At 52.3% G+C, this 23,754-nt stretch overlaps 1 protein-coding gene across 2 annotated transcripts in view; it reads right to left on the bottom strand.

Annotated features, from left to right (window-relative positions):
* The window catches only part of MGAT5B (alpha-1,6-mannosylglycoprotein 6-beta-N-acetylglucosaminyltransferase B), a 69,588-nt gene that overhangs the window by 39,143 nt on the left and 6,691 nt on the right, over nucleotides 1–23,754 (bottom strand). For both annotated transcript variants that reach the window (XM_074921787.1, XM_074921788.1), the window contains exons 2-3: nucleotides 23,601–23,713; nucleotides 4,821–4,965 (exon numbers count right to left, since the gene is read on the bottom strand). In XM_074921787.1, coding sequence (XP_074777888.1) covers nucleotides 4,821–4,965; nucleotides 23,601–23,713 — 258 coding nt within the window. The remainder of the gene's footprint in view (nucleotides 1–4,820; nucleotides 4,966–23,600; nucleotides 23,714–23,754) is intronic.

Consider the following 23,754-nt stretch of genomic DNA (forward strand, 5'->3'; position numbering starts at 1 on the left):
GTTAGTGCATCAAAAAGCCTCATTTGCAAAGCCCTGCAATAAAGCAGCCCCCAGCGTATCAATGCTTTGAGATGGAAAGGGACAAAATAAACAGAAAGCAAAGCCTATCGCAGAATTAGGTTCAGCAAACTGAGCTGGAGGTGCTGGGGGAGGTAAAAGCCTGGGAGCAGGAGGGGAGGGTGTGAGTGACCTGGGCACACATGGGCACCGATACCCCCACCGTGCTGGCAATGCCCATCACCCTCCAGCCGTGGGTGATGGCACCCCCAATGGGGTCTCCCAACAAGTCCAGAGCCCCTCAGGCAAGGTGGGGGCACATGGATGGACCCTGGTCCTCTGCTCTGCCTTAGAGAGATGTTCTGCATTTTATCTCAGCTGCCCAGGCATGAATTTCCCCATGCATCTCCTCCCCTGACCCTGATAGTGACCCCACACTTGAGGGGTCCTCAGCGATCCCCTGCATTGTGCCCATTCCCTCCAGGCTAACACTGAAAGCATCCAGGACCAGGCTGGAGACTGGCAAGAAACAACTTGCAGCCTCTGCCAGGATGAAATGGGCTGCGAAACCTGTGAGGAAGGAGAGTGCCAGGGAGGAAGGCTCCTGCAGCGCTGGCTGCTGGGCTCTCCTGCACAGCTGCACCCCTGATGCAGCTCCCGTGGCTGAGCTCTACTTGGCAAAACAACCACCCAGCAAAGCTGGGCTGGATCACAGAACAGGCCTTACCTTCCCTGTGGGCTGCTTCAGGGCTCTGCCCACTCTGGACACCTTTCACACCACGTAGCACCAGCCTCACCTGGCAGACACCCTTGCTGAGCCCTGCAGTGTGCTGAGGAGATGGGGAGACCATGCACAGAGGGCTCCAAGCCCACTCTGGGCTCACCTGGATAGCAGGGGACAGTGGCATCCAGCAGCAATTTCACTAAAGCCAGCTTATCAACTGCAACAATTCAGGAATTAATAGAACCAGGCTGGCAGGATGAGGAACATCACCCATTTAGTGTCATATTGTAAGATTTTTAATTACTGGGGGAATATGGAGTCATGTAATGATTACAAGAACAAATACTTAAAGTGTGTGGAAATTAACTGAGCCTTGGCAGTAATTAAGCTTGAAGATTAATCAGTCATTAGCAAATAACACCCTTTGCAGGCTAACTACTATGCGGGAAAGAGGGATGACCAGGGCTGCCAGCACTGCAGACCCCAGCTTCCCCTCTGCCACCTCCCTGCAGGCACGGGTGTAAGCCAAAACGGGGTGGGCAGGGGCAGCCCCGCTCCTGGAAAAGGGCTTCTCTGAGCCCCAGCACTTTCGGGTTATGGTGCCAGCTTGGGTCAGCCACTTCAGACCCCCTCCCTCCCCAGTGAGTTCCAGCAGGCGACCAATACTTCCACAGCAAACTAATATTTCCCTTGCCCAGTAAATAGCTCTCCAGGAGGCGTCCATAAGTACCTCTAATTTCCTTCCCCTCTGATGATTTATGAGGGTTGCATTCAATTAACAGCAGTATTGATTTTTCTGCAGCTGACTGGCAGGCTGCTCGCCCTCGTTAGGGAACCCATCGCTTACCTTCCCCGCACAGGCGGGGTGCAGGCAGCGGGGAGCCCGGGGAGTGCTGGAAGAGGAATCCAGCAATGCCCAGGGGCACAGCAGGCTGGTTCATGGGTACAGCCTATGTCCCCCTACCCCAGCAGGACACCCCACAAAACCCCTGGGCAGCTCTTCTAAGGAGGATGCTGGACATTTGAGTCTTCCAAGAGTTTTACCCAAAGCATTGCAAGATCCTGGTGGGCTACATAGAGAGGCACCTATAGAGTATTCAATCAGACAGGACCTACGGAGCGAGAAAGATCTTGGAGTAACTTTCAGCCACATAAAGCTGACTGCCCTGGCAGCTTGGAGGCTTTCCAAGGCAGGTCATTAATTATACCCTGTATATTTAAATTCCTCCTTGCACTTTCCAGGGGTAAAAGCCACTCCTGCCCTCCACTGGAGCAGTGCTGGAGGGGGACAGTGCTCACAGGCTATTCCGTAAAGCCCACTGAAGCCTTCGCCTCCTTCCTCTTCACTGGGGCTCTGCAAAGCCAAGCCCTCCCAATTTCATCGGAGATCCAGCATTAAGCAGGAGAATGCTTTGTAAAAACAAGAATTAATCCACTTTTGCACAGGTGGAATTGCAAAGCCTGCGCTCGGGGCTGTGCTGAGCAGGGAAGGAGATGAAGGAAGGCGGCCTCCATGCTAACCAGAGCAGCTTTAAAGAATAAAATCCCTTTGAAATTAGCACCCTTTAATTGTATGATCTTTCACTGACAGCTTCAAGTCAGTCACTGGCAATCAAAGCAACAGAGACAGGGAGAGAAGGTGGAAACAAGCCCTTGGTAGAGACCCAGGGTCCTAATAACAAATAGCACCAGGGTGTCTCCATGGCCACGGGGTTGATCTGGGCTCAGGAGACACCACTTGGTCCCAGTGCAGTTGGTGGTCCCTGTTCCCCCTCGGCACAGGGGGTCCCCAGGGGCTGCAGCTGGTTACCCCCAAAGGGATGGGGACCACAGCACCCCCACCCCACAGGGTCTCAGCCAGGCTTCGCACCAGCTGCTATTTGATTCCCCACAGGATGCTCCACGCAGTCCTGCAGAGCATCCATCAGAGCAGCGGATCAGCCCGGCGCCAGGCCCTGCTCAGAGCAGGGTCGAAAACAGTGTGTATTGGCTCTGCAGCCTTCCAGCTGCCTCGCACACCCCACAAAGGAGGGCAGGGACCTGGACAAGCCAAGAAAGGGCACCACGGATGAGGGAGCACACGTGGCAGCAGAGATGGAGCTGCTCAAACTCGCTGAGACCCAGCACTGCTGTAACACTGCCAACAGTCTCCTCTGACCCCAGACCTCAGCCAGACCCAGGGGCTGCAGGGCAAGTGGGGAGCACTTGGGAAACGCTTCACAAGTATTTGCAAATGCTGCTAGTGCTTCAGAGCAAAAATCCACCCACAAGAAACGTCCTCACAGTGGTTGCTTCATGTGCTCTGCCCCATGACCCAAACCTGATCTTTGGAGGCCGGGTGAGAGCAAGATGACACAGATCAGTTTTGATGCAAGATCAAGTGAAGAGACTCGAATGCACGTAAGGGGTAATTTATATGGAGCAAAAGGTGACAAACTAGCTGTCCCGATTTTCTATTCCTGAAAATGAAGACATCTGTAATCTCAAGCACTCAAACCCATCTCAGCACACACACAAAACCCGAGGTTGTTTTGATGTGTTGGGCCCATAAGCTCCCAAGCTCTCTGGTGTCTCCAAGCAGTGGCCCCAGAGTCACCAGCTACATGGCAGATCTGAAATGCCAGATCCCTACCTGCAGCGATTGCTGCCAGTTCACATAAATGCTTTTAAGTTTATCTCTTGGCTGCTGGTGTACAGAAATTATCATCACATAAAATTACTGCTTCTTTTAACACAAGATTGTCCAAGAAAATCATCAAATGTGAGCAAGCACCTTCCAGTTGCTGGCTGTAGTAGTCCTGTCCATTCCTGTCCAGGATTACTGTTGTCCTCCTTCCATGCTTGGGTACCAGCCAGTCTCGTAACAACAAAATTCCCAGCACTTGCCATTACCAAGGTAAATTACATTTTTCAGTGGTGGAAATTATGTTACTTAAAAGGCAAGACCATGCACTCCAAGGCTGCCTGTGCAGCTTTAATTCATGTGTGCACGCCGTACAGCACAGCACAGCCTTTAATTACAGGCTCACTTACTCTATTTTCCATTATAGGCACAAAAGAGACTCATAAGGAAAGCAAGGGAGAGAAATGGAAATGATGATGGAAACAGGGAGGCACAGGAACCCCCGCCAGCCACCGAGCGTGGCCGCCGCGGGAAGCAGAGGCGGGAATGCCAGGCAGGAGCCATCGGGACGCACCGCCGCTCCCGCGCCGGCTCGGGTGGCACGGAACAGGGCAGCGGTGACAGCTGCATGTCACATCGCTGCCACCCACCGCTCAGACCCCACCTGAGCAAAATCTACGCTGGCACCTTTTCTGCATTGCGAAGTTGGTCCCAAGTGCTAGCCCTCAGTTTTCTCATCCCTGCTTCTCCACATTCAAGTCGCTTTAGTTACCATTTTTGCAGGCCTTGGCTTGACAGCCAAATTAGTATTAATAGATGTTTAAAGGCTCTCGAAGCAAAGGGAAATGTCTCTTGTAAATCAGCATGTCACAGTGAGAAGGTCTGACGGCATCTCTCAAGATGCCAGTGGGACAGATGCGGTGCGTGCATCACAGGGAGCCAGGACACCAGCTCTGGGCCCAACAGTTTGCTCCTATTTCATTTTAAGCCTTGCTCAACTCCAAAGCTGAACGTGTCAGCCCTGGGTTTCAAACGCTAATCATTTTGACAGTTACTGGGGGGATACGGGCACAAAGAAACCAGCCTGAGCTCACTCCAGGATTTAGTGGCAGACGGAGCACAGACCATGCACCAGGTACTGCTCCTGCCATCGGCAAGTCCCACCTCCAGCTCCACCACAGCACGATGGTGTGAAGAGACACCCTCCCACACCGCAACACTAGCAGCTGGGACAGGTGCTACAGGTAACTTCCCAAATCATGGCAATTTCATAAATCCCAAAAGAAACAGGTTCCAGAAATGCCAAACAAGAAGACTGCAAAAGATCTGCCCCAGCCCCATGCCCTGGTGGGCTCCACCATCCCCACGCAGCGGCTCGGCCTAACCCTGCAGAGCACATCGGGGTTTTTCTGCTCCTGCAACCCCCCCAGCACTGCTCCAGGGGGTCTGCATGGGGCATCAGTGCGGCTGACTGACCTGTCCAGAGGGAATCGCGCTTCATCCCCTTTGTGGAAGTCAGTGCTATTCTCCAGCCTGGCCAGGATGTCCATCCTCTTCATCAGCATCTCCAGCATGTCGCTCATTCGGCGCAGCACCCCTCGGGATTCCAGCGCGCCCATCACTGCAGGCACACAAAGAGCAAGCGAGACACGGTCATGGGCTGGGCGCTGCCGTGTAGACTGAGAAAATCCCCTTCCCCATGGCTTCAGCCCCAAAGCTGCCCATGGTCTTGTGCTCCCCTACCCCACCGATGGGTCTGGTGGTTTATGGACCATCTCGGTGCCCTTTTGTCCCTGGTACCCCCCTACCTGGCTCTGCCAACAGCCAGACAGCCCCATCATCCTGCCCAAGGGTGGGTTAATCCCTGCCTGTGCCAAAATCCAACTGGGCTGCTACAGCCCCAGGTAGCCAGCGTTTACACCAGCCCTAGATCCAGCTGCCTCTCCAGGCATAAATTCCTGGCTTGTCCACCCAGCTCAGCCTGTCCTGAGTGCTTACAGGAAACCAAGTTCATTCTCAAACACTAACCAAACAGCCTTTTATTTTGCACTTCTATTTTTCACTCTCCAAGACCCACCTAGCCCAGCATCCTGCCTTTGAGAGCAGCCTGCAGGGGATGCTTAAGGAAAACACATGGGAAACAGAGCAAATAGGGGGTCCTCCCCCAACATATCCTTCCAGCAGCACCGGATTTTCCTGTTACAGAGAAGAATTCCTTTTCTACCCAAATCTGCTACAGGGTGGGTGCTCCAGCACTGGAAATAGCTCTGTATCAAGAGCTGCATCTCAGCACCCCCCCCCTCCCACCCCCCCTCCCCCCCAAAAAAAGGGAAGGCCCCTGATTCCCAGCCCCATTTAACACTGATTCCTACGGGTCTGCACAGCACCGACCTGCTGCTGTGTTGAAAGTGCCGGGAGATACCCAGGCTCCTGGCTCTGGGTTTGATCTGCTGTCTAGTGACAGGCAGCCCCGAGCCTGAAGCCAGGGAACAGAAAATAAAGCTTCTGTTTCATCTCAGCGTGGCTCATTTCACATTAGTAATAACTTAATCAGTGCATAATCCCCTGAACTTCTCCCGTTTAGCTTATCTCTGCTGTTCCACTCACATGTGCTTTTCAAGAGGCAGCACATATTTAATTTAGGGAGCAGCAGGAGTCGGGTGGCCGGCGCTGGGAAGGCTAACGGCTGCCGGACACCCCAGGTGGCTATCAGGGCTTACAGACATCTCGTGCATCTCCAAAGAGATGTCCAACGGCATCTTGCAAAGCCAGAGAATGGCTGTGCTGGTGCAGCCCCTGGGTCCCCCACCCCAGCACAGCACCCTGCACGCAGCTCAGCCCTGGCGGTGGGATGGAGTGGGGCATCCCAACAACATCCCGTGCTGGGGACAGCCCCGGCACTGCTTCTCCTTGCCACAGGAGCTGCCTCAGGCCACTGCACACGTCAAACAGCATGGAGACCAGCCTGAACACACGGTCTAGATGGTTTTGGTATTCAGATGAGAGCAGTGCGTGTGGCTGTGGTGGGAACTGGCTTGCCACGAAGGCTCCCACCGCTGCAGAGATGCAGCCCCAGCTCCCTCCCCACGACCCCAGTAAATCACCCACTAACTCCAGCTCCAGATGCCACGGCACTAGACCCACAGCTGCCGCGGGTCAGTTCTCCAGCTCTAACAGAGGAGGGCTGCATCAGCACCACAGCCAAACTGGGGGCTTCAGCACTCACGTGCCCCCCTGCCAGGCTCTCGCCCGGTGGGCACAGTGAAAGCATCACATTACTGTGGCTGCCTGTCGCTGTCAGACACGTGGCATGTGAACACAGGGCCACAAGCCAATCCTTAACCCTTGTAAGAAGCAGACACTGGGCCAGTCAGATCTCACCAAAGGCTATCTTCCACGCTTGGCTGAGATTATCAGCAACACGTTACTTTTCCTGACGCTATCTAACAAAATGGAAGAGAAATAGTTAACAAAAGCAACTCCTCAAAAAGAAAACAAAAAACAAACAAAAAAATTCATGGAGATTGAAACCGGGCTCTTCCCCAAACAATCCCTGCACTCCCATGGCGAGAAGTCACCAACTTCTGCTTGAATTGGTGGGTTCAGAAGTCCTGTGCAATCCCAGACCTCCCTGGATGGGACACAAGTCACAGCCTGTCCCATTAAAGGGCAGAAATGCTAATGAAGTCGCAGTTAAAAGATGCTATGGGGGGAAAAAAGTGGAAACTTGGACCCTGGAGCTCAGTTTGTACAGGGGCCTCCCCAAGCACAGCTGAGCAAATCAGGCAAATACACAGCCAAGAAAAATAGAAAAGCTCTGAGTTGGGCTTAAGTCAGAAAATCCACATTAGCTATTTCCTCCCAGGACTGAGCCGACTGCGGTGACATCCTCACCACAGCTGGGCTGTGGTCACAGCTTGCAGCTTTCAGCATCCTCCATCTGCCTCCCCCAGGCAGCTTCCAGGCCTGACCACCCCCTGAATGGGGATTTCTGCTCAGGATTTGATCCTGGTCCAACATCCAGGCACTGCCAGGGGGTCAGAGCTTAGACCCTGAACTCAGTCTTTGAGTGAGATGGAGAATGCATCCTTCTTGCCTGTTCCTGTGCTGGCAGGTGAGTCTGGAGGTCAGGAAAAGGACCCAATACACCACCTACAGCTCGCCAGAAGGGCTTAAACCACAACCAGCACATTTCCATGGACAGAGTGGTACCCCTGGCCCAAGCATTGGGATCCCAGATTGTTTTGGGGAGGTCAGGTCATGCTGGTCCACTGCGAAGATGCAAGGATCATGTCTGGGAAGGCAATGGAGATAACTGAGAGCTGCTGCTGCTGCCTTTGCCACTCAGGACTGGGCTGTTGCCCCAGCTGGTAGCCAGGCTGCACTCATTTAATTACGAAGGCCTGTTTAGTGGTGCCGCTCATTTGAAATTTAAATGTCTGCTTGCAAAGCCCAGGCAGAGAAACAGCTCTGGCCCCTGATTAAAACCCAGACACATGCATGGAGCTCATCCCTGCAGAAGAGACTTTGGAAAAGCCCTTTCCTGAGGGGTTTGGGATGGGTACAGGAGCCTCTCCAGCCTTGCTAAGGGAGCCTAATCCTGCCCTGGGCAGGAGGACAAGGGAAACTGAGGCACAGAGCTACACAGGGCTCACATTTCCAGCAGGTGAGCTCATGTCCGTGCTGGGCACCCAGGGGTGCTCAGTGCCACATTCCCAGCGCCCAGGAAAAGCCCCCCAGGGATAACCCCATGCTCAAGCATGAGCAGAAGATAGACATTTCCTGCTGCTCGGGCTCCATCCTCACCCAGGCAACCCAAGAAAGGATGTCTGCTCAGGGTCCTCTCTGCAGAAGCACAGCTGACAAGACAGCCCTACTCCCAGATCTCTAAGGAGGGATGAGGATAGTCCCACTGGGGAAGGAAACCATTTCCCCCCGGATCCCAGAGAAGCCAGCAGTAAGCAGAGCTACAAATCCTGGCTCCACAAGTGAGCCCCCAGCACCAGCCCGGGCCCCCCCCCGGCTCTCCCACTGGCTTCACCGAGATTTCCCCTCATGTCATTGCCACCATCCAATTTCACAGCTGGTTTTGAGCGTTTCTAGGGTGCTTTTCAACAGCAAAGCTCTGAGCTTTGCTGTCAACAATGAGAAGAGATATTCCTTCTCCAACAAAGAAATTAAAAATCACCCCAAATCCTAAGCAAAAATAGTAACAACAAGAAAAAAAAAACCTCAGCCTTCACTGGGCTATTTTTTTGGGCACCCTGCCAGAAAGCAGAGCTGTCGCTGGGCACATCTCCCCCCAGCCCTCCCTTGGCTCTTGGAGATGAAGTCAAAGGCCTTCCTCGTCAACACCTCTGTTTTTCTGTTCTTGGTATTTTTTGTTGTTGTTGTTGTTGTTCCAGAAGCTTAAGGAGGATAACAAGAATGATTTGACATTTTTGGCAATGATTATTACATCTCTTGGAAAGTGTGTCTCATTAAAACGAAAAGAAAGGAGGAAAAGTGCTGAAGCAACTCTTAAAAATGCAAGAGCCAGGATTAATTTGCTAACCTGAAGCGGAGACCCAGACACCTGCCGAACGGCTGCTCGGCTGCCTGACAGCATGTGCCAGCGAGAGGGTGCGGAGGAGCCCAGCCGGTACCCCCAGCTTCTCCCCTTAAGCCAGCGATGAAGATCCCCAAACGACTTGCAAACAGCACTGCAGGCACACAGGATAAACCCAAACCCAACTCCATAGCGTGAAAACCCAGTCAAATAGTCCTGCAAGCCACTTTTTTTTCAAAAAGCAAGCTGCTAATTACAAAGGAAAAATATTCTAATTACCCTTGATAATCAGCAATGATGGGCAAGAAAACACAAGTAAAACTGCTCAACAGATTAATTGGAGTTTGCTAAAGTATGACAGGTTTTTGACAGTTTTCCTGAGTGGCAGCCACTCTTTAAAGGCAATCACTGAACCTGACAGAGGTTTTCATAGCAGCACTAGGAAATAATGATTGCAATCAATCATATCTTACTGGATTTCATGAGACATGCTGGTAAACACAGCAGAGGGAGGAGAATTATTTATGGTGCTTCAGAAGAGCATACAGCTAAGTAATTGGATGAAATCAGGGGAAAAAAAGAAAGCATCCCCTAAGGGTGATGTCTAGTGGAAGAAGAAATAGTTTCTCTGCGAAACCAGTGGAATAGTCAACAGCCAATATGCTCAAATTTGGATGGGTAGAAACCCTGGGGAATTCACTAATGATACAATCGTCTTCAAAATACCTTCTTGGAGTGAATACACCCCTGGGCAGGCGTCCCACCTCCTGCCATTACCTGTCACCAAAACCTCCAGGAACAGGAGCCAGGACGGACACACGGGTCAGTTTTGCTGCGTGTGCAGACTGCTCCGGGCGTGAGGGTGAAGTTCAATGCCAGACGCCTTGGGGCAACTGCGCAGGAGCAGAGAGCAGCTGAGCAAGCAGTGCTTCACAGAGCATCTCCAGCACAGCCACGGCACAGGGAACTCCCTGCCAGGCAGCCCAGTATGTTGCTGGGACCAGTGGAGATGATGTGAAGCAGAGCTGGCAAAGCCCAGGTTGTGCCACGGAGGAAGGAGCGGATGGGAAGGAATTTCCATGCTCAGGCATCGTGTTTTGGGATCCGGAGCATCCTCCCCACGCCACCCCACTGCTCCTCGTGCTGGGAGCCACCTTCACCCAGCACTTCACAAGCACAGAGGGGGCATGCAGGATGTCACCCCATCACACAGGCTTGTGTGTGGCTTTGGGACACTTGGGCTGACATTTTCAAAAGGAGGCAAAACCCTTTGGGAGAAAAAACTGCATTTTGGGGTCATGTTCCCTTTAGCTGCTGGGACTGATGCAGAGCTCCTTGCCTTGCGTACCTGCTGGACCCAGATGACAGCATCCTGTCCTTGGTCACTTGGCCCCATCCTGCTCGGGGGTCTCACAATGCTCAGCACCAACTTCGTGCTGAGGAGATGAGGAAAAAGAAACACATAGAGAAAACTGTGTTTGAGCTGCACACCAGCCCTCAGCCCAACACACCCCTTGCGTTTTCCTCCTAGAGGACCCCAGTGCCACCCCATGGGTGCAGAGGTGGCATCTCACCTTGATCACTTACAGGGAGCTTTTCCACGCAAAAAATGTCCAGTTTCAATGGAAGCAAGAGCCTCCCTAACCTGGCAGCCACAAGAGTCCATCTCCCATGGGGAGACCGAGGCACAGCCTCGACCCACATCGGTGCGAATGGCACTGAAACATCCCCCTGATATTTAAAATGCGATTCCACAATCTCCACTCTTCATAACATGGCTGGTTTGTTGTTGATTTTCCCACCCCGCCTTCTCAGACATGTCATATCCCTGCCTGACTATCTCGCAACAGCTGAACGCTCCAGTACAAGAAGGGAATTTGCTCAGAGATGGTAAGATATTACTTATGTCCATTGAAAATACCAGCTGAATTAATTTCAATCTAAAGCATCATTTGCTTTGCTTTGGTTTTCTCCTTTAAAGGACAACTCCAGGCTACTTAAGCCCCTCAAAAGGACAATGTACTCTTGAGGGATTTCTTGGAGAAGAAACTGGAGGACCTCCACCATCACGCAGCTGGACCCAGACCTCACCGCCCAGGTCTCTGGGGGCTGGTAGCCAGGGCTGTCCTGCGGACCCCATCCTCCTGGGAGGGCACAACCCCAGCACCTCCCCAGTTCCCAGGGAACAAAGCACCAGTCCTTCGCTTCTCTCCTCCTCCCGTTACTTTCACTATTGATTTTGATTCAAGCAGATTAAAAGGCCAAAGACCCAACTAGCCAAGGGCTCCAGCTAACCCTGACACATAATCCATTACAATCACAGACCAGAGACCCAGCACTAACTGGCAACAAGAAAGCCCAAGGCCAGGCTCAGTCTGGCAGCGACGGCCACCTCCTGTCTCCATCCCTTTAGCACCCACCCTTGGGGAAAGCTGCTCCAGGGACGGATGAGGTCCTGCTGGGTGGCTGCACCCCTCGAGGGCACCCACTCACTAGCATGGGCACCCAGCCAGTTGTTGCTTCCAGAAAATCCACCCACACTTGCCATTAAACTGCTACAGATTTATTATTTCAAGTTATACAGAGAAAATATGGACCTGCTTAGCCAGTGCCCCAAGGCAAACAGCACAAGGAGCCGCACAGGGAACTGTCACACCAGCAGCAGAGTTTGCACCTGGAGGAGTCCACGAAGCAGGTTGGGGGCTGACAGTGAAGCGGATACTTCAGTATGGCTCCAACTGCACGATCCACCTGCTGCTGAGCCACTGGAAACGGCCAGCAGCAAAGTGGCTCTCCAGTAATCAGCCAAATTAAGCAGCCTTAAGTCACTGGCTGGTAAAATAGATAATGTCCCACCTGCTTGCTATCATCTACCTCTGGGATTTATCCATCTCTTTGTCCACTGCTGGGCAATCAGCAGCAAATGGGCAGCTTCAGGGATGTTTTCACTATCTTTCGCCACATCCATGGGCAGGCAGAGCCCATCAGGCCCCGCGACGCCCTGCATGGCCGGCTCCATCACCATGGGGCTGGTAGTTTGGTGCCACAACGGAGCCAGGCAGGACCTGCCCCATGGCTCTGCTAGCACAGCCGTGCCATAGCAGCAACAACAACGCTGCCACAGGCTCAAGAGACCCCCCCCCGGCTCTCCTAGAGCCCCCCCACATGTCAGTGGTGCCTGAGGGCGAGACACCCCAGTGGAGGGATCAACGTGCTGTAGAAGTTTCCCAACTGAAAGCAAGAACCAGCTGTGCCGTGGCATGTGCGTTGCCCAAAACAGCACCAGCAGATAGGAAGCAACACTGTCCAGCCCCATAAATCGCTCCCACAAGCACCACCCCACCCCTACGGGCAGGCACTGCTCTGCCCACCCCGCTCCCGGACCCCCACAGCAAATCCACATCCTCAGGCCCCGCTCTCCCGTGCTGCCAACGGCTCCCCGAGCGATGAGCCGTACCTCTGCGCCCCAGCATGCTGCAGGTCCTCCCCGCAGAGGGGGATGCTCCCCAGGAGGATGATGATGCCCCCGCCCCCGGTTTCATGGAGGCGGTTGGTTAGAGAAAGGCCTCAGAGAGGTCCTGAGCAACCCTCAGCCTCCACCCGAGGTCCCACCAGTCCTTTTCCAGCTGCTGCACTAAGCATGGGGGGGTGCCAGCCCCGTGTCCCCACACCAACCCCGCTGGGTCTGGGGTCTTGGTCCCTCCCTCTGAGCAGCCCTTTGGCTGCAGGACCCTGAGCTGAGCCTGCACAAGGGGCTCCTGCCGCTTCTCCACCCCAACCAGCTCCCCTTGCCCCCCACCCCAAAGGAAACGCCTGTAAGAGCAGACTGCAGCTCTCTATCTCCACCCTAACACGTTTGCTCCCTATTTCCATATAAATAAGAAAAGGCAGGAAGCTGAGCAATACAAATAGACACTTACATTCACAGACAGGAGCATTTCATTACCACAAGGGAGAGCACAGGGCTGTCCCCCCCCCCATCTTTATTACTCCCTACCCCGCAAACACACACGAGAGACCTGATGTTCCCTGTGGGACACGAGGACAGTCCCACAAGTCCTGCCACAAGCCATTGCTCTCAGGCGAAATGAGCTCGGTCGTCTCTTCCCAGCAGTCTCAGGAGATGGGCTGGGGGATGCGGGTAGCTGGGAAAAAGGAAACTACTGTGCACAACCCCAGCACAAGGCGAAGTTCAGCTTTTATTTATTTTGGGTTTTTAACCCCATCTTCTTTTCCCTTCTCACTTTTTTTTTTTTTTTAAAAAAAGTACCAGCAGGATATTTTTAGTTGTTCCTCTATTGCCAGCCAGCACTATTTTAAATTGCATTTTAAGCTGTTATGCAGTGCTCCAAACACCTCAAGCTGCAGCCGAGACTTTCAAACTACAAGATTAACATCGATTTTAAATCGCTTCCTAAAAATACAAGGGCTCCAGCACAGGGCTTGCTCAAGGAAAGTTGCCAGTAGCAAAGCCCAAAGGACACTGGGACTCCTGGGGCACGGCTGGACCCTGCACTGGGCTGGATGCTGTCAGTACTGAGGGTAAAGCTGGACCCCAGTTTTGCAGTCGGGACCCCCAGCTCCAGGCAATGAGCAGCACATCCCGGTCTCACAGCACAGGGGCAGCTCCAGAGTAGCTCCACAGACCCGTGAGCCAGGAAGCTCCTCCATCACCAACCCTCTTTCTGGTTCTTGGTCTTTAGAAGAGAGGCATCTCTCCAAGGGCATCAGCATTTAACTCAACTAGTTCTCCGCATAACAGTCCCTGTTGCTGACCCAGGGAAAACTGTATTATCAGAGCTGATGCCCCAAGGGTTGCAGGAAATCAGCCCAAACCCCTCAGGCAGAGGAAGGATTTGACACAGCATCTGCACACCACAAGATCAGCCGGAGGAAGGCTTCAGGAGACTCGCCACCACCATCGCTCCCCTGGCTCTGCACATCCAGCACTCAAGCCCACAGCCTTATTTACAGCTGCCCCAAAATGTTATGTTTCAGAAACAGCAGAACTCACTAATTTAACATTTCCAAAATGATTACCATTTCTTCTTCAGCCAAAAATATTGGCCAAACAGTGTCAGGCATTCTGCCACTCTGTTTCCACAGGCAAATAAATCATCCCCTTCCTCCAAACCCATCAGCCTCCGCTGAGCCCAGCATCTGGATCCTTCCAGCAGCAGCAGAGTGGGGCAGCAGCCCAAAGCAGAGCCTGCAGGAGCCAGGGGGCATTGGCAGAGCCATGGGACAAGCCTCGGCTAATCTCTACCCAAGCTAAACTGAGCCCTGCTCTCTCATTTAGGCCAGAGAAACAAATAAATCAGTGGGAAAACCCAGCTTTTACAGACGCTGCTATGGTTCCCACTGTGCTAGTTTTATTTTCTGAAGTACCTGCTGCCTCCTGGGCTCAGGATGAATTTTGATTTAGGAGTGAAAAGGGGTAATAAAAGCACAGAGCGCCAGTAACATTCCTCCTGGCCATGGTGGGGTGTTTGCTCATCACACGTTGATGGAAATGCCATTTGACTTCCTTATGAGCTATAGAAAATCAATTCATTGATTTAATCATTCCCTGGGAGTCACTGCTTATGGAGATAACAGAGTGCCGAGGCCAGCGGGATGCTGCTCCTCCCTCCTCCGACATGGCAGCGGCAGGGAAGGGCCCAGTGCACATCTCTGCACTGAGATCTTCATCTCTGCTCCACCAGTTTAAGACTCGTGAATCCACACTTCCATCTTCCAATAAGTTTGGTGGCATTATTTTTTTTTTCTCTCTTTTTAAGCCTCCAGGCATCCAATTCTGAGCAGCGATCGTATCCAATGGGTACTTCTTCAGTAAGAGACATGTTCCCAGGGTGGAATAAGCCTTAACTGCTACTACAGCAGCTCTTACACTTCTTCTTACCCCTCTGTGCCCTGCAAAGCACCAATCCATGTTTTATTCCCCCGGCACATCCCCACAGAAGTGGGCAGTAACCCCTGGTTAACCCCCTGGAGGCCCCACGGATGCCTTCATTTTCCTTTATTTTAACAGCACTCATTTCCCTTCCTGTAATAGCAATTTAATAAGCGCAGTAAAGTTTTACACTTCCACTTTAAACTCCCTTTCCAAGCGTGGGTTGGAGATGGGAGCATGGTGCATGTTCACCAACCCAACAGGGGATGCAGTGCTCCAGGATCGAAGGGGATGGCCCATGGGGACATCAGAAGAAGCAGGCGCAGGAGAGAACACATGCTTTTAATCAACCCCCCACTTTCTCCACGCAGGCAAAGCAATGGTCTGCTCCAAAAAAAATGCAGATTAAGGACACCCGTGTGTTGCCCATGGGGGTGTGACCCCAGCACCAGCAGCACAGTGGGGACACCCACCATCATTCCCAGCAGCATCTTTCTCCAGCAGCCATTCCTCAGCCCAGAGCACCACTTAATTAAAGAAGCCTCCTAATACTCAACAGAAAGAGCAGAATAAGTTATTGCTGCTGCATGCAGCATTATCCGTTCAAAAGAGCCCCTGGAGCAATGGAGCATCTGGCAGGAGCCGGCAGGGAGCAGGGCCGGAGGGAAGGCAGCGTTTGAGGCAGAAGCCCTCACCCTGAATCTGGGCTCTGCCTTGCTTTGGGGGCTCCATTAACCCCCTTCTCCCCACTGACGCTTAGACAATGAGGAAGCGAGAGAACGGTGCCAAGCAGCAGGAGCTGCCAGAGCACAGCATCTCTGGGCCAGCTGGAGAGCTGGCCCTGCCATCCCAGCATTTTTCTGGGGGAGGCAGATTCAGAAGCCCAACTTCGCCAGCACAGCTCCTCACCAAGGAGGTGCTCCCAGTACCAACCAGCTCAGCTTGGCACTAACCAGGCAGCTTCTTACAGCATCAGCTGGCTGCTCCAGCCCCCGAGGCTGCTTGGAGCAGCCTTGGATGGAATGGATGTAGCCAGGCTGGAAATGAGCCCCAGGCACTGAAGAGCTGCACAGCACGCTCTTCCCCAAGGGTCTCCCCTGGCTGGCACCCCTCCAGTGGCCCACAGGCTCCAGGAGACTCTAATCCAGCTCTGGATGCAACAGCAGAAAAATTAATCATTGGGGAAGCGTGGGATCTGCATGTCCCAGCTGGTGCCAGGGGGGTGACACGCACTCGCTTACCCACACCCTCTCTGTGGGGATCTGGGAAATTGCTCCAGCTAACAGCCCCACAGGCACTGCGGGAAGAGGGGACGAGAGGGGAACCTGCCACTGCCTTTCGAGAGGGTTTTGCATAAGGATTTAGATCATGAGAACAGCCTCATCCCTCCGCCTGGACAAGCATCCCGGGCGCTGCCTGTGCCGTCCGGTGAGACATGCTCCAGCAGCAGATCCTGACAAGCTGCTTACAAGCTGCTGCAGACAGTTATCCAGAGCTGCTCAGCAGACACCATCAAAACATAACACAAGCATCCCGGGAGAGGGTTATAACTCACTCGGGAAGAAATGGGGAATAATTAGTGCTGAGTTTGCAGAGCAGAGTCTGCCCAGCTCCCTCCCTCCCTCTGCCCATGCTCCTCCCCAGCCCCGTCACCATCACTTGGTTACATGACTCTTTGCAACTGGTTCTCCTGTCACCTTCACTGTGCATTAAAGGCAGCAAGATAAATTAATAACTCACTTGGCTTTTTGAAAGCAAAGGGAACACAAGCATCCCTGGAACTGCACATCTGTGCATCACATCTCAAGGAGGCAGCAGCCCAAGCTCCTGGTCAGGTAAGAAAAGGGATTGTCAAAGCCACAAAGCAACCTTCGGGTATTTTGTCCAACTCAAGCTCCTGACAGAAGAACTATGAGCTCTGCTGAGAAGAAATAACTGAGGAGCAGATGAGAATCTGTCATAAGTGGCAGTGACCCAAGGTTGCAAATGGTCTAGAAATTACTTTCCCCAAGAGAGGGGGAACTGGGATGTGAGGATGAACACATCTGTGTCTTGCTTTAAAGCTCCTTCAAACTCAGCAGCATCTCACTGCAGCCAGGACCTCACAGGCTGAACCAAACCAAGCCATCCCCTCCTCTGCTGTCCTCCCTTGCACGAGCCACACGCAGAGGGTATGCAGTGGGTCAGGATCATTCACACAGACCTCCTCCTCCTCCCCTCCCAGCACAGCTGACTGCGAGGGAAGATGACAGAGGTATTCAAGCTCACTCTGATCGTTAGCAAATCTGAGCTTGACCTTTCTGCATCTTCTGCGAGAACAAATGGCGATGGTACCTGGCCATGCTAACCCAGCTGGGATGCTGCTGGAGCAGAAGGAAAACCAGCAGACACAGGAGCAGGAGCAAAGGACCCCTCTGAGGTGAGCATGTAGGTTCTCACATTTCTATTTGGCCTCTTTGCTCTGCTCCTCAGGGAGCAATTCAAGGGACTGAAATAACATGAGATCCCATCGCTTCACGGTACTATGACTCTGAAATGGTGAAGATGCCCTACAATACCCCGAGCAACCTTCAACATTATCTTCCGCAGCACAATTCCCACCCCTCCACCCCCCTCCACCAACATCCCTGCTCTGGAGAGAAACAGAAGCCACAAACACCAAAGTATTCAGCTGTGCTGCACAGCCCTAAACAAAATCCATCTCTCTCCTCCTCTGTGTTCATTGATGGAAGAAATTGCTTTAAGCAGGTGAGACTCCAGGAACTGGAACAAGCAACAGCTGTGGGAGAGGCAGAGCACTCCAGTAGTTGGAACACAGAAGGGGTGCTGGGTTTGGGGAGAGAGCAGGGCAAGACTTCTGCCAGGTGATGTTAACACTATTTCCAGAGCAACATGCCTTGGCTGTTGTCTGCTGGACCTCTCCCACGAGTCCCCCACCCCAACACAGCAAACCAGAGCCATTCTGATGTCCCAAGAACGCAGCAGTGCTCAGCCTCACCCACAGAAGATGCCCCAAGCCAGCAAGGGGGGCTTCCCCAGCAGGCTCTCTCTGTAACTTTTCCACATTTATTTTTGTTTCCCTGCACAACGAAAGCAAATGACCAAATCTCAGAGGCTTTTGCAGGAGCAGCTGTCCCTTGGCCACCTGCACTTCTGCCATGCCACAGACCAAGGAAAGTCCCTGCAGGCACTGGGGCACTGCCCACCTCCAGATAGATTCCAGGTCAAGGCAGTTACCATCGCCCAGCTGCAGAAAGTCCCAGTGGCATAGGACTGGGAAACCCCCAGCCCCAGTCCACAGGCTGTTTAATATCCCATCAGGGTCCATATCCTGCAGCCCCGAGGAGATCAGGCCCCAAAACACATCCTGGCAGAGGATGTGCTTCACCCTTGCTCACTGGCATTTTCCAGCTCACGCTCTAAAATCAGCTCCAGTCTTGTCCTTCCTTCATTCCCTGTCCCCACTAATCCTGTTTCCAAAGTGGTGGAAGAAACACAATGCAGGAGCCCGATTGTGGTCACCGACAGGAAACCAGCTGGAGAAGCTGCTGGGAGCTCGTTTTGGGGTGGAAAAAGGCAGGTGTTGAGCTCTCAAGCTGAGCACCAATCCAGGCAGGAAACACTTGAAAACGGGTTGAAAAGACCATTATGGGAACAGTAAACACACAACTCCAATGCTCAGCAAACCACCACTTCCCAAAGGCATCGAGATTCGAGGATCTCAGCACAAGAACTGCTGTTGCAGCACACAGACCCCAAGCACTGAGATATCTATATGAACCACTCAAAGCACTTGTATCAAAGTACCACCAAGGTCAGCTGAAACTAAATCAGAGCCCTCCTGCAAGAATCAGCAGCCCACAGCAAGGGCCAAGCTCAGCTCCAGCTATTTCAGGACTTCAGGACCTGCCCTACACATCCCCTGGGCAGCAAATGCCTCCGGTACCTCGTACCCTACCGTATAGGAATCAACAGCAGGAGAAATCAGAAGTCTTCCCATTTTTTTTTAAACTAGCTACAGCAGTTGCAGGCAACATTCCAGCCGCATCTAATCACGTTTTAACACTTAATAGCCTATTTTCCTCCACTAATCCCCTGCAGCAGCAGCTCCACCAGTGGGATGTACATCGCCACCGAAACCAGGCTGGGTTACAGCTGTGGGCAGAGGGACTGCTGCCAAATCCCTCCCCAGCCACATCACAAGCACCACAATTAAAGATTTTGGTGCTTTTTCAGGATCAGCCCCCTGCCTCAAGACACCTTGACTCTGTCAGTAAAACAAAACCAAAAGAAAGGTGCTTGGGAAAAAAAAAACCAAACACAAACGTTTTAGATTCTAAAGAGGAGGAGAGGAGAGGGCACAGAAAACTCAGTCTCCTGAGTCTAGAGCCTTTCCCAAAGCAGCTCCCACATTCAAAATTTATAGACTTGTCTGTTCTGGTTTTTTTATCTAGGTCTTTGTTTGTAGAGCAAATTCTCTCGGTGGCCATTTCAAAACAAAGGAACCTCTGTCTGTGTTTACTTGACAGTAGCGGATTAGGATAAAATAACTTGCATTTCAGAAGATTTTTTTATTTATTGTTAAGACGCAAAGCCTCCGCTGCATCAAATCACCAAGCAGAGAATCCATCTGAGGAATGATTTCTGGCACACATCGAGAAATCTGGCTGTTGGAGGGAGCCTCCGAGAAGGGAATTCACATATAAAAATAAAATTTTAAATGGGATTAACTTTTGGACTGTGACATTATCCATTTCTCCTTTTCATGCTCCTGCCTCACATCTATCTTCATTTTGGTTTTGACTGGCTGCTCACACAGTTCAGAAGCCAAGAAAGCTCTGGGCAAGTCTGGGGCATTTTCATAAGCTTCCCCTCGGATTGCAATATCCAAGGTTCAGTGCTGGGCTGGTCAGGACACCCAGGGAGAAACAGGAACAGTCCCTGCCTAGACTGGACCATGAACCATGAGTTTTCCCACTTATCCACCACCCGACAGGATTTCTGTGACGCAAATGATTTTTTCAGTGCTCAGGTGCTGAGCTTAACCCCCAGCTCTTTGTAGCCAACCCAACCCTGCAGATATTTAAGTGCATGGGCAGTTCCACCTGCACAGCATCACTGCTGAGCCTGGCAGGACACGTAGAAACAAGGACCAGAGCAAAGAGCCACCAAAGCCAGGGTCACCCCCAGGAAGGGCCACAGGAGCGGACACTCGCTAGCCACAAATGTACCCAACTAAATACAGCAGCTATGCTGGTAAAGTAAGCCCACACCCAGACCGTATGGGAAGAGGATGCTGACAACTTGCAATGCAAAATTAATCAATTAATGAATAATGCTCAGAAGGGCCCATTAAAGCCAGTGCTTCGATGAGCCCATGCGCAGAGGAGAGCGGCAGCAGGGACCAGGCTTCTTCCCCAGGCAGGACCACCACTGCACTCCAGAGGGTTTCACACCGGGAGCTTGGCTCCGGGAGATACTCAAGCCCGGATTTCAACGCATGGCGGATCTGAGGCCACACACCCAGTAACTCCTCCAAAGCCCACAGCCCCGAACCTATCCAGGTTTGTGCAGATACTGGCCTGATTCCCACCATTACTCACATCAAGAGCCAATCAGCCCAGCAAAATTAACCTGCTCCTTTGAGCTCATCTTCAGACCAGCATTGTGCTCTTAACAGCAACAATAACAACCAGCAATATTTCTTAGGTTTCCTTGGGATCCATAATGCATGGTAATTAAATGCTAGTTTGTTATTCAAACAGACCTATTGAGACTTCGCAGCACTAGTAAGAGTTATACCCATTTCTGTTCCCATCAACCCACACCGACTTCACCATGCATTCGGTGTTCCTCCACGTGAGCTCAGCATCACCCCACCCAGGAGGGACCTCTGGAGTCCCCTTCCCAACTGCCTGCTCCAAGCAGCGCAGACCTGGGGGTCAGATCGAGCTGTCTGCAGCCTGATATCACCCAGATGTGTTTTGAAAGTCTCCAAGGATGGAGTTTCCCCATCTCACCAGCTTCCTGGAAGCTTTGACTCCCTATTTCCCAGTGGCACCAGTGAGGTTGCCCAGCATGCATCATTTCTCTTGTCTTTCCATGGGTGTGATAGTTGGGTTTTTCCAGCCATTGGGGCCTCCTCCAACAGCCACAACCTTTCAAAGATGACAGAGAGGGCTCTGAAGTGACTTTGGCCAGCTCCTGTCCAGCCCTAGTCTTGTACATGCCCTGAGGTCTTGGTTCTGTTCTACTTTCGGGGTCTCTCACCTCGTGTAGCTGTGTGCTGAGAACAGCTACATCACCATGCGGGACAGCCAGGCCCTACATACCAGTATCACAGGAAAGGCTGAACCCAAACAGCCTGAACCCAGTGTTAGACAGCTAGAAAAAGCCTTTCGGGTTGGGCATGCCAAGTCCTGGGGACAAAGAATACAACCTTCTTCCAAAATAGCATCCTTTCTCCAGAGACAGGAGAGACGATGCTTTGTGTTTCAAAACGGTGTGTAAGACGATGAATGAACCAAATCTTCCCCCAACAAGAAACACAGCAACAGCCAAATTTGCAGCAATTCATCTGGAAGCAATACCTTGCTTGGCAAATCTATCCAATAAAGGCAAAAAAAATGGTTTTATACTGAAATTCTGAGCTTCCTAACAAAGCAGGCCTTGCCTTAGCTAGTTACAAACCTAAGAGATCAAAAGCTTGAATAATTAGAGGACCTAGGTCATAAATTTTTCTTTTTTTTTTTTTCTTTAAATGAGACCAAGCAGCTGTTACCAGAAGCAACACCCAGACCCACACAGTCTTGGAGCAAAGCAGCAGGCATCTCCCCTGGGCAGCAAGGCAGGGACTCGCAGCACACCCCTCAGCAGAGCCAAGGGGGCCCACCGTGACCAGGAGCTCAGATGCGAGAGGGTGAACCCATTTACACACCTTGATTTAATCACCTAAAGCAGGTAAGCGTGGAGGACTCAGAGGTGCGAGAGCCTGAAGAAGGAGATTTCTTCTGATCCAGCTCCAGGACTGCACCAACATTGCACCCCATGAATGAGAGAACGAGAGGGTTAAATCGATGACAAGAATAAGGATGGGGAAAGCTATTCCCATCCCAAGCATCCAGAAAGGGGATAAAGAAGCTGAATAACTGTCATCTTGCTATCATTTCACCACAACTTTAGAGTCCTCTGGGGTGGGGCCAGCAGCTTCTGCAGGTTTCTGGAAACCTTTGCTGCTGTTTGCAGCACGACCTGTGACACCTCTCAGCTCGGGCTGGTCCCTCTTTACCTTTCTTCTAGTTCTCTGCAAGCTCCCTGGGGATGCTGGAACAGAGGGCAGCTGTAACAAGTGACACCTTTTATTCCAAACTCGGGAACCTTTTCAGGACTCATGTCCTCAAAACCCAAGTGTGGAGAAGATGATGGTCCCAGGCTCCTGCCCACCCTCTCACGTGCCACTTCTCATCTTGAGAAGGAAGGAATCCCCTACAACCAGGCTGCACTCACCAGCCTGGGAGCTGTGCTTGGCATGGGACAGGGACAATAACACAGCACCCACCCTCCGTGCAGGGGCAGGTACCCTGACCAAGGTAAAACAGGCAGAAAATACCAAAAGGCACTGATCCTGCAACCTGCTCTGGCTCAGGCTGAGGTCAGCCAAGCAAACACTAGTCCCTGGGGGAAGGGGCTTAATGCAGTTGGCGATAGGAACAATTAGGGAAGCACAGAGAGAGAAACACCATCCACCACATCCTCCGTCCATGGGGCAGAAAACAAAGCCAGCTGCTGTCGGCTGCACATTATTCTCTTTGAAAGTCAACTAAACAGTTTACAAGGACTACCCGACTTCTGGAAACCACTTCAGTCCTCTCCTTCTGTAGGAAAGCAACTATCATTTCTTCCAGCAATGCAAGGAAAGGATTTAATGCCCAAAAATCTGATTCCAGGTGAGGCTGGGGAGCTCAAACCCCTCCACGCCTTTGGTATGGAGGAGAAGACCATGGTGGCCTGAGCAAGCTTATTTCACCCTGCTCACCAGAGTTCAAGCTGGGCATTTCCCTCTGCGCAATTCAGTTGTGCTGTTCCAGGCTGGGACCACAGAGGAAAAGTCAAGGCAAAGCTTGATTCAGTGTGGCAGTGTCCTCCCAGAGAAAGGGCAGGACACAATCCTCCCACTATAGAAGCTGTCTCCTGAGCTGACTGCACATCTCACTAAAAACAGGTTGGTTAAAAAAAAAATGTAACAGAAAGCACACTTGCTAAAAATCAGAATATTTCTCTTCTACATTTCAGTACTTCCAAAACCACAAAGGCCGTTTATTTTCCCATCCCTAAGGAACCACTTCCACTCTTCGCAGATCAAAACTGCTCAAAACCATGGAGCCCTCCAAGCACCAAAGCCAAATTCGCAGCACATCAGACTGGGTGCAGCCCATGCAACCCACACCACCACCAGCAGCTGAAGGTCTGATACCATCAGTCCCAGCCACTGGTGTTTTCCCATCCCTCTGCTGCAAGCCAGGGTCAGCAGCCACTCTCCAGCACACACGTCCCCACTGTGCCTGCACACCTCTGGACGTCAGCACAGCCAGGTTTTAGCCACATGCTGCAAAGTGACCCATGCCATGGCAAGAAGGGCCAACAGGACCCTGAGCCGTCCTGACATCCCTGAAATGGGTCAGGATGGAGTTTTGGGAATGGAGGCATCCGAGCACCATCCTCTGTGCATCCCTGGTGCTCACCAGCTCGGCTGGACCACGCGCCTGGGGGTCACTGAGCATCCCAGGGGACAGGACAGGCACAGAGCCGTGCTCACCTTCGGTCCGGATGGTGAAGGGCGAGTCCCCCAGGCGCTTGGCTGAGAACTGCCCTCCCAGCGACGTCATTAGGAAGCACAGGGTGAAAAATCCAATGCCCAGCACAAATATCCTGTGGGAGAGAAAGCAGAGATGTAGCAAGATGTGATGAGG

Source organism: Athene noctua, chromosome 18, assembly GCF_965140245.1.
Source record: "Athene noctua chromosome 18, bAthNoc1.hap1.1, whole genome shotgun sequence".
Classification (NCBI taxonomy): Eukaryota; Metazoa; Chordata; class Aves; order Strigiformes; family Strigidae; genus Athene; species Athene noctua.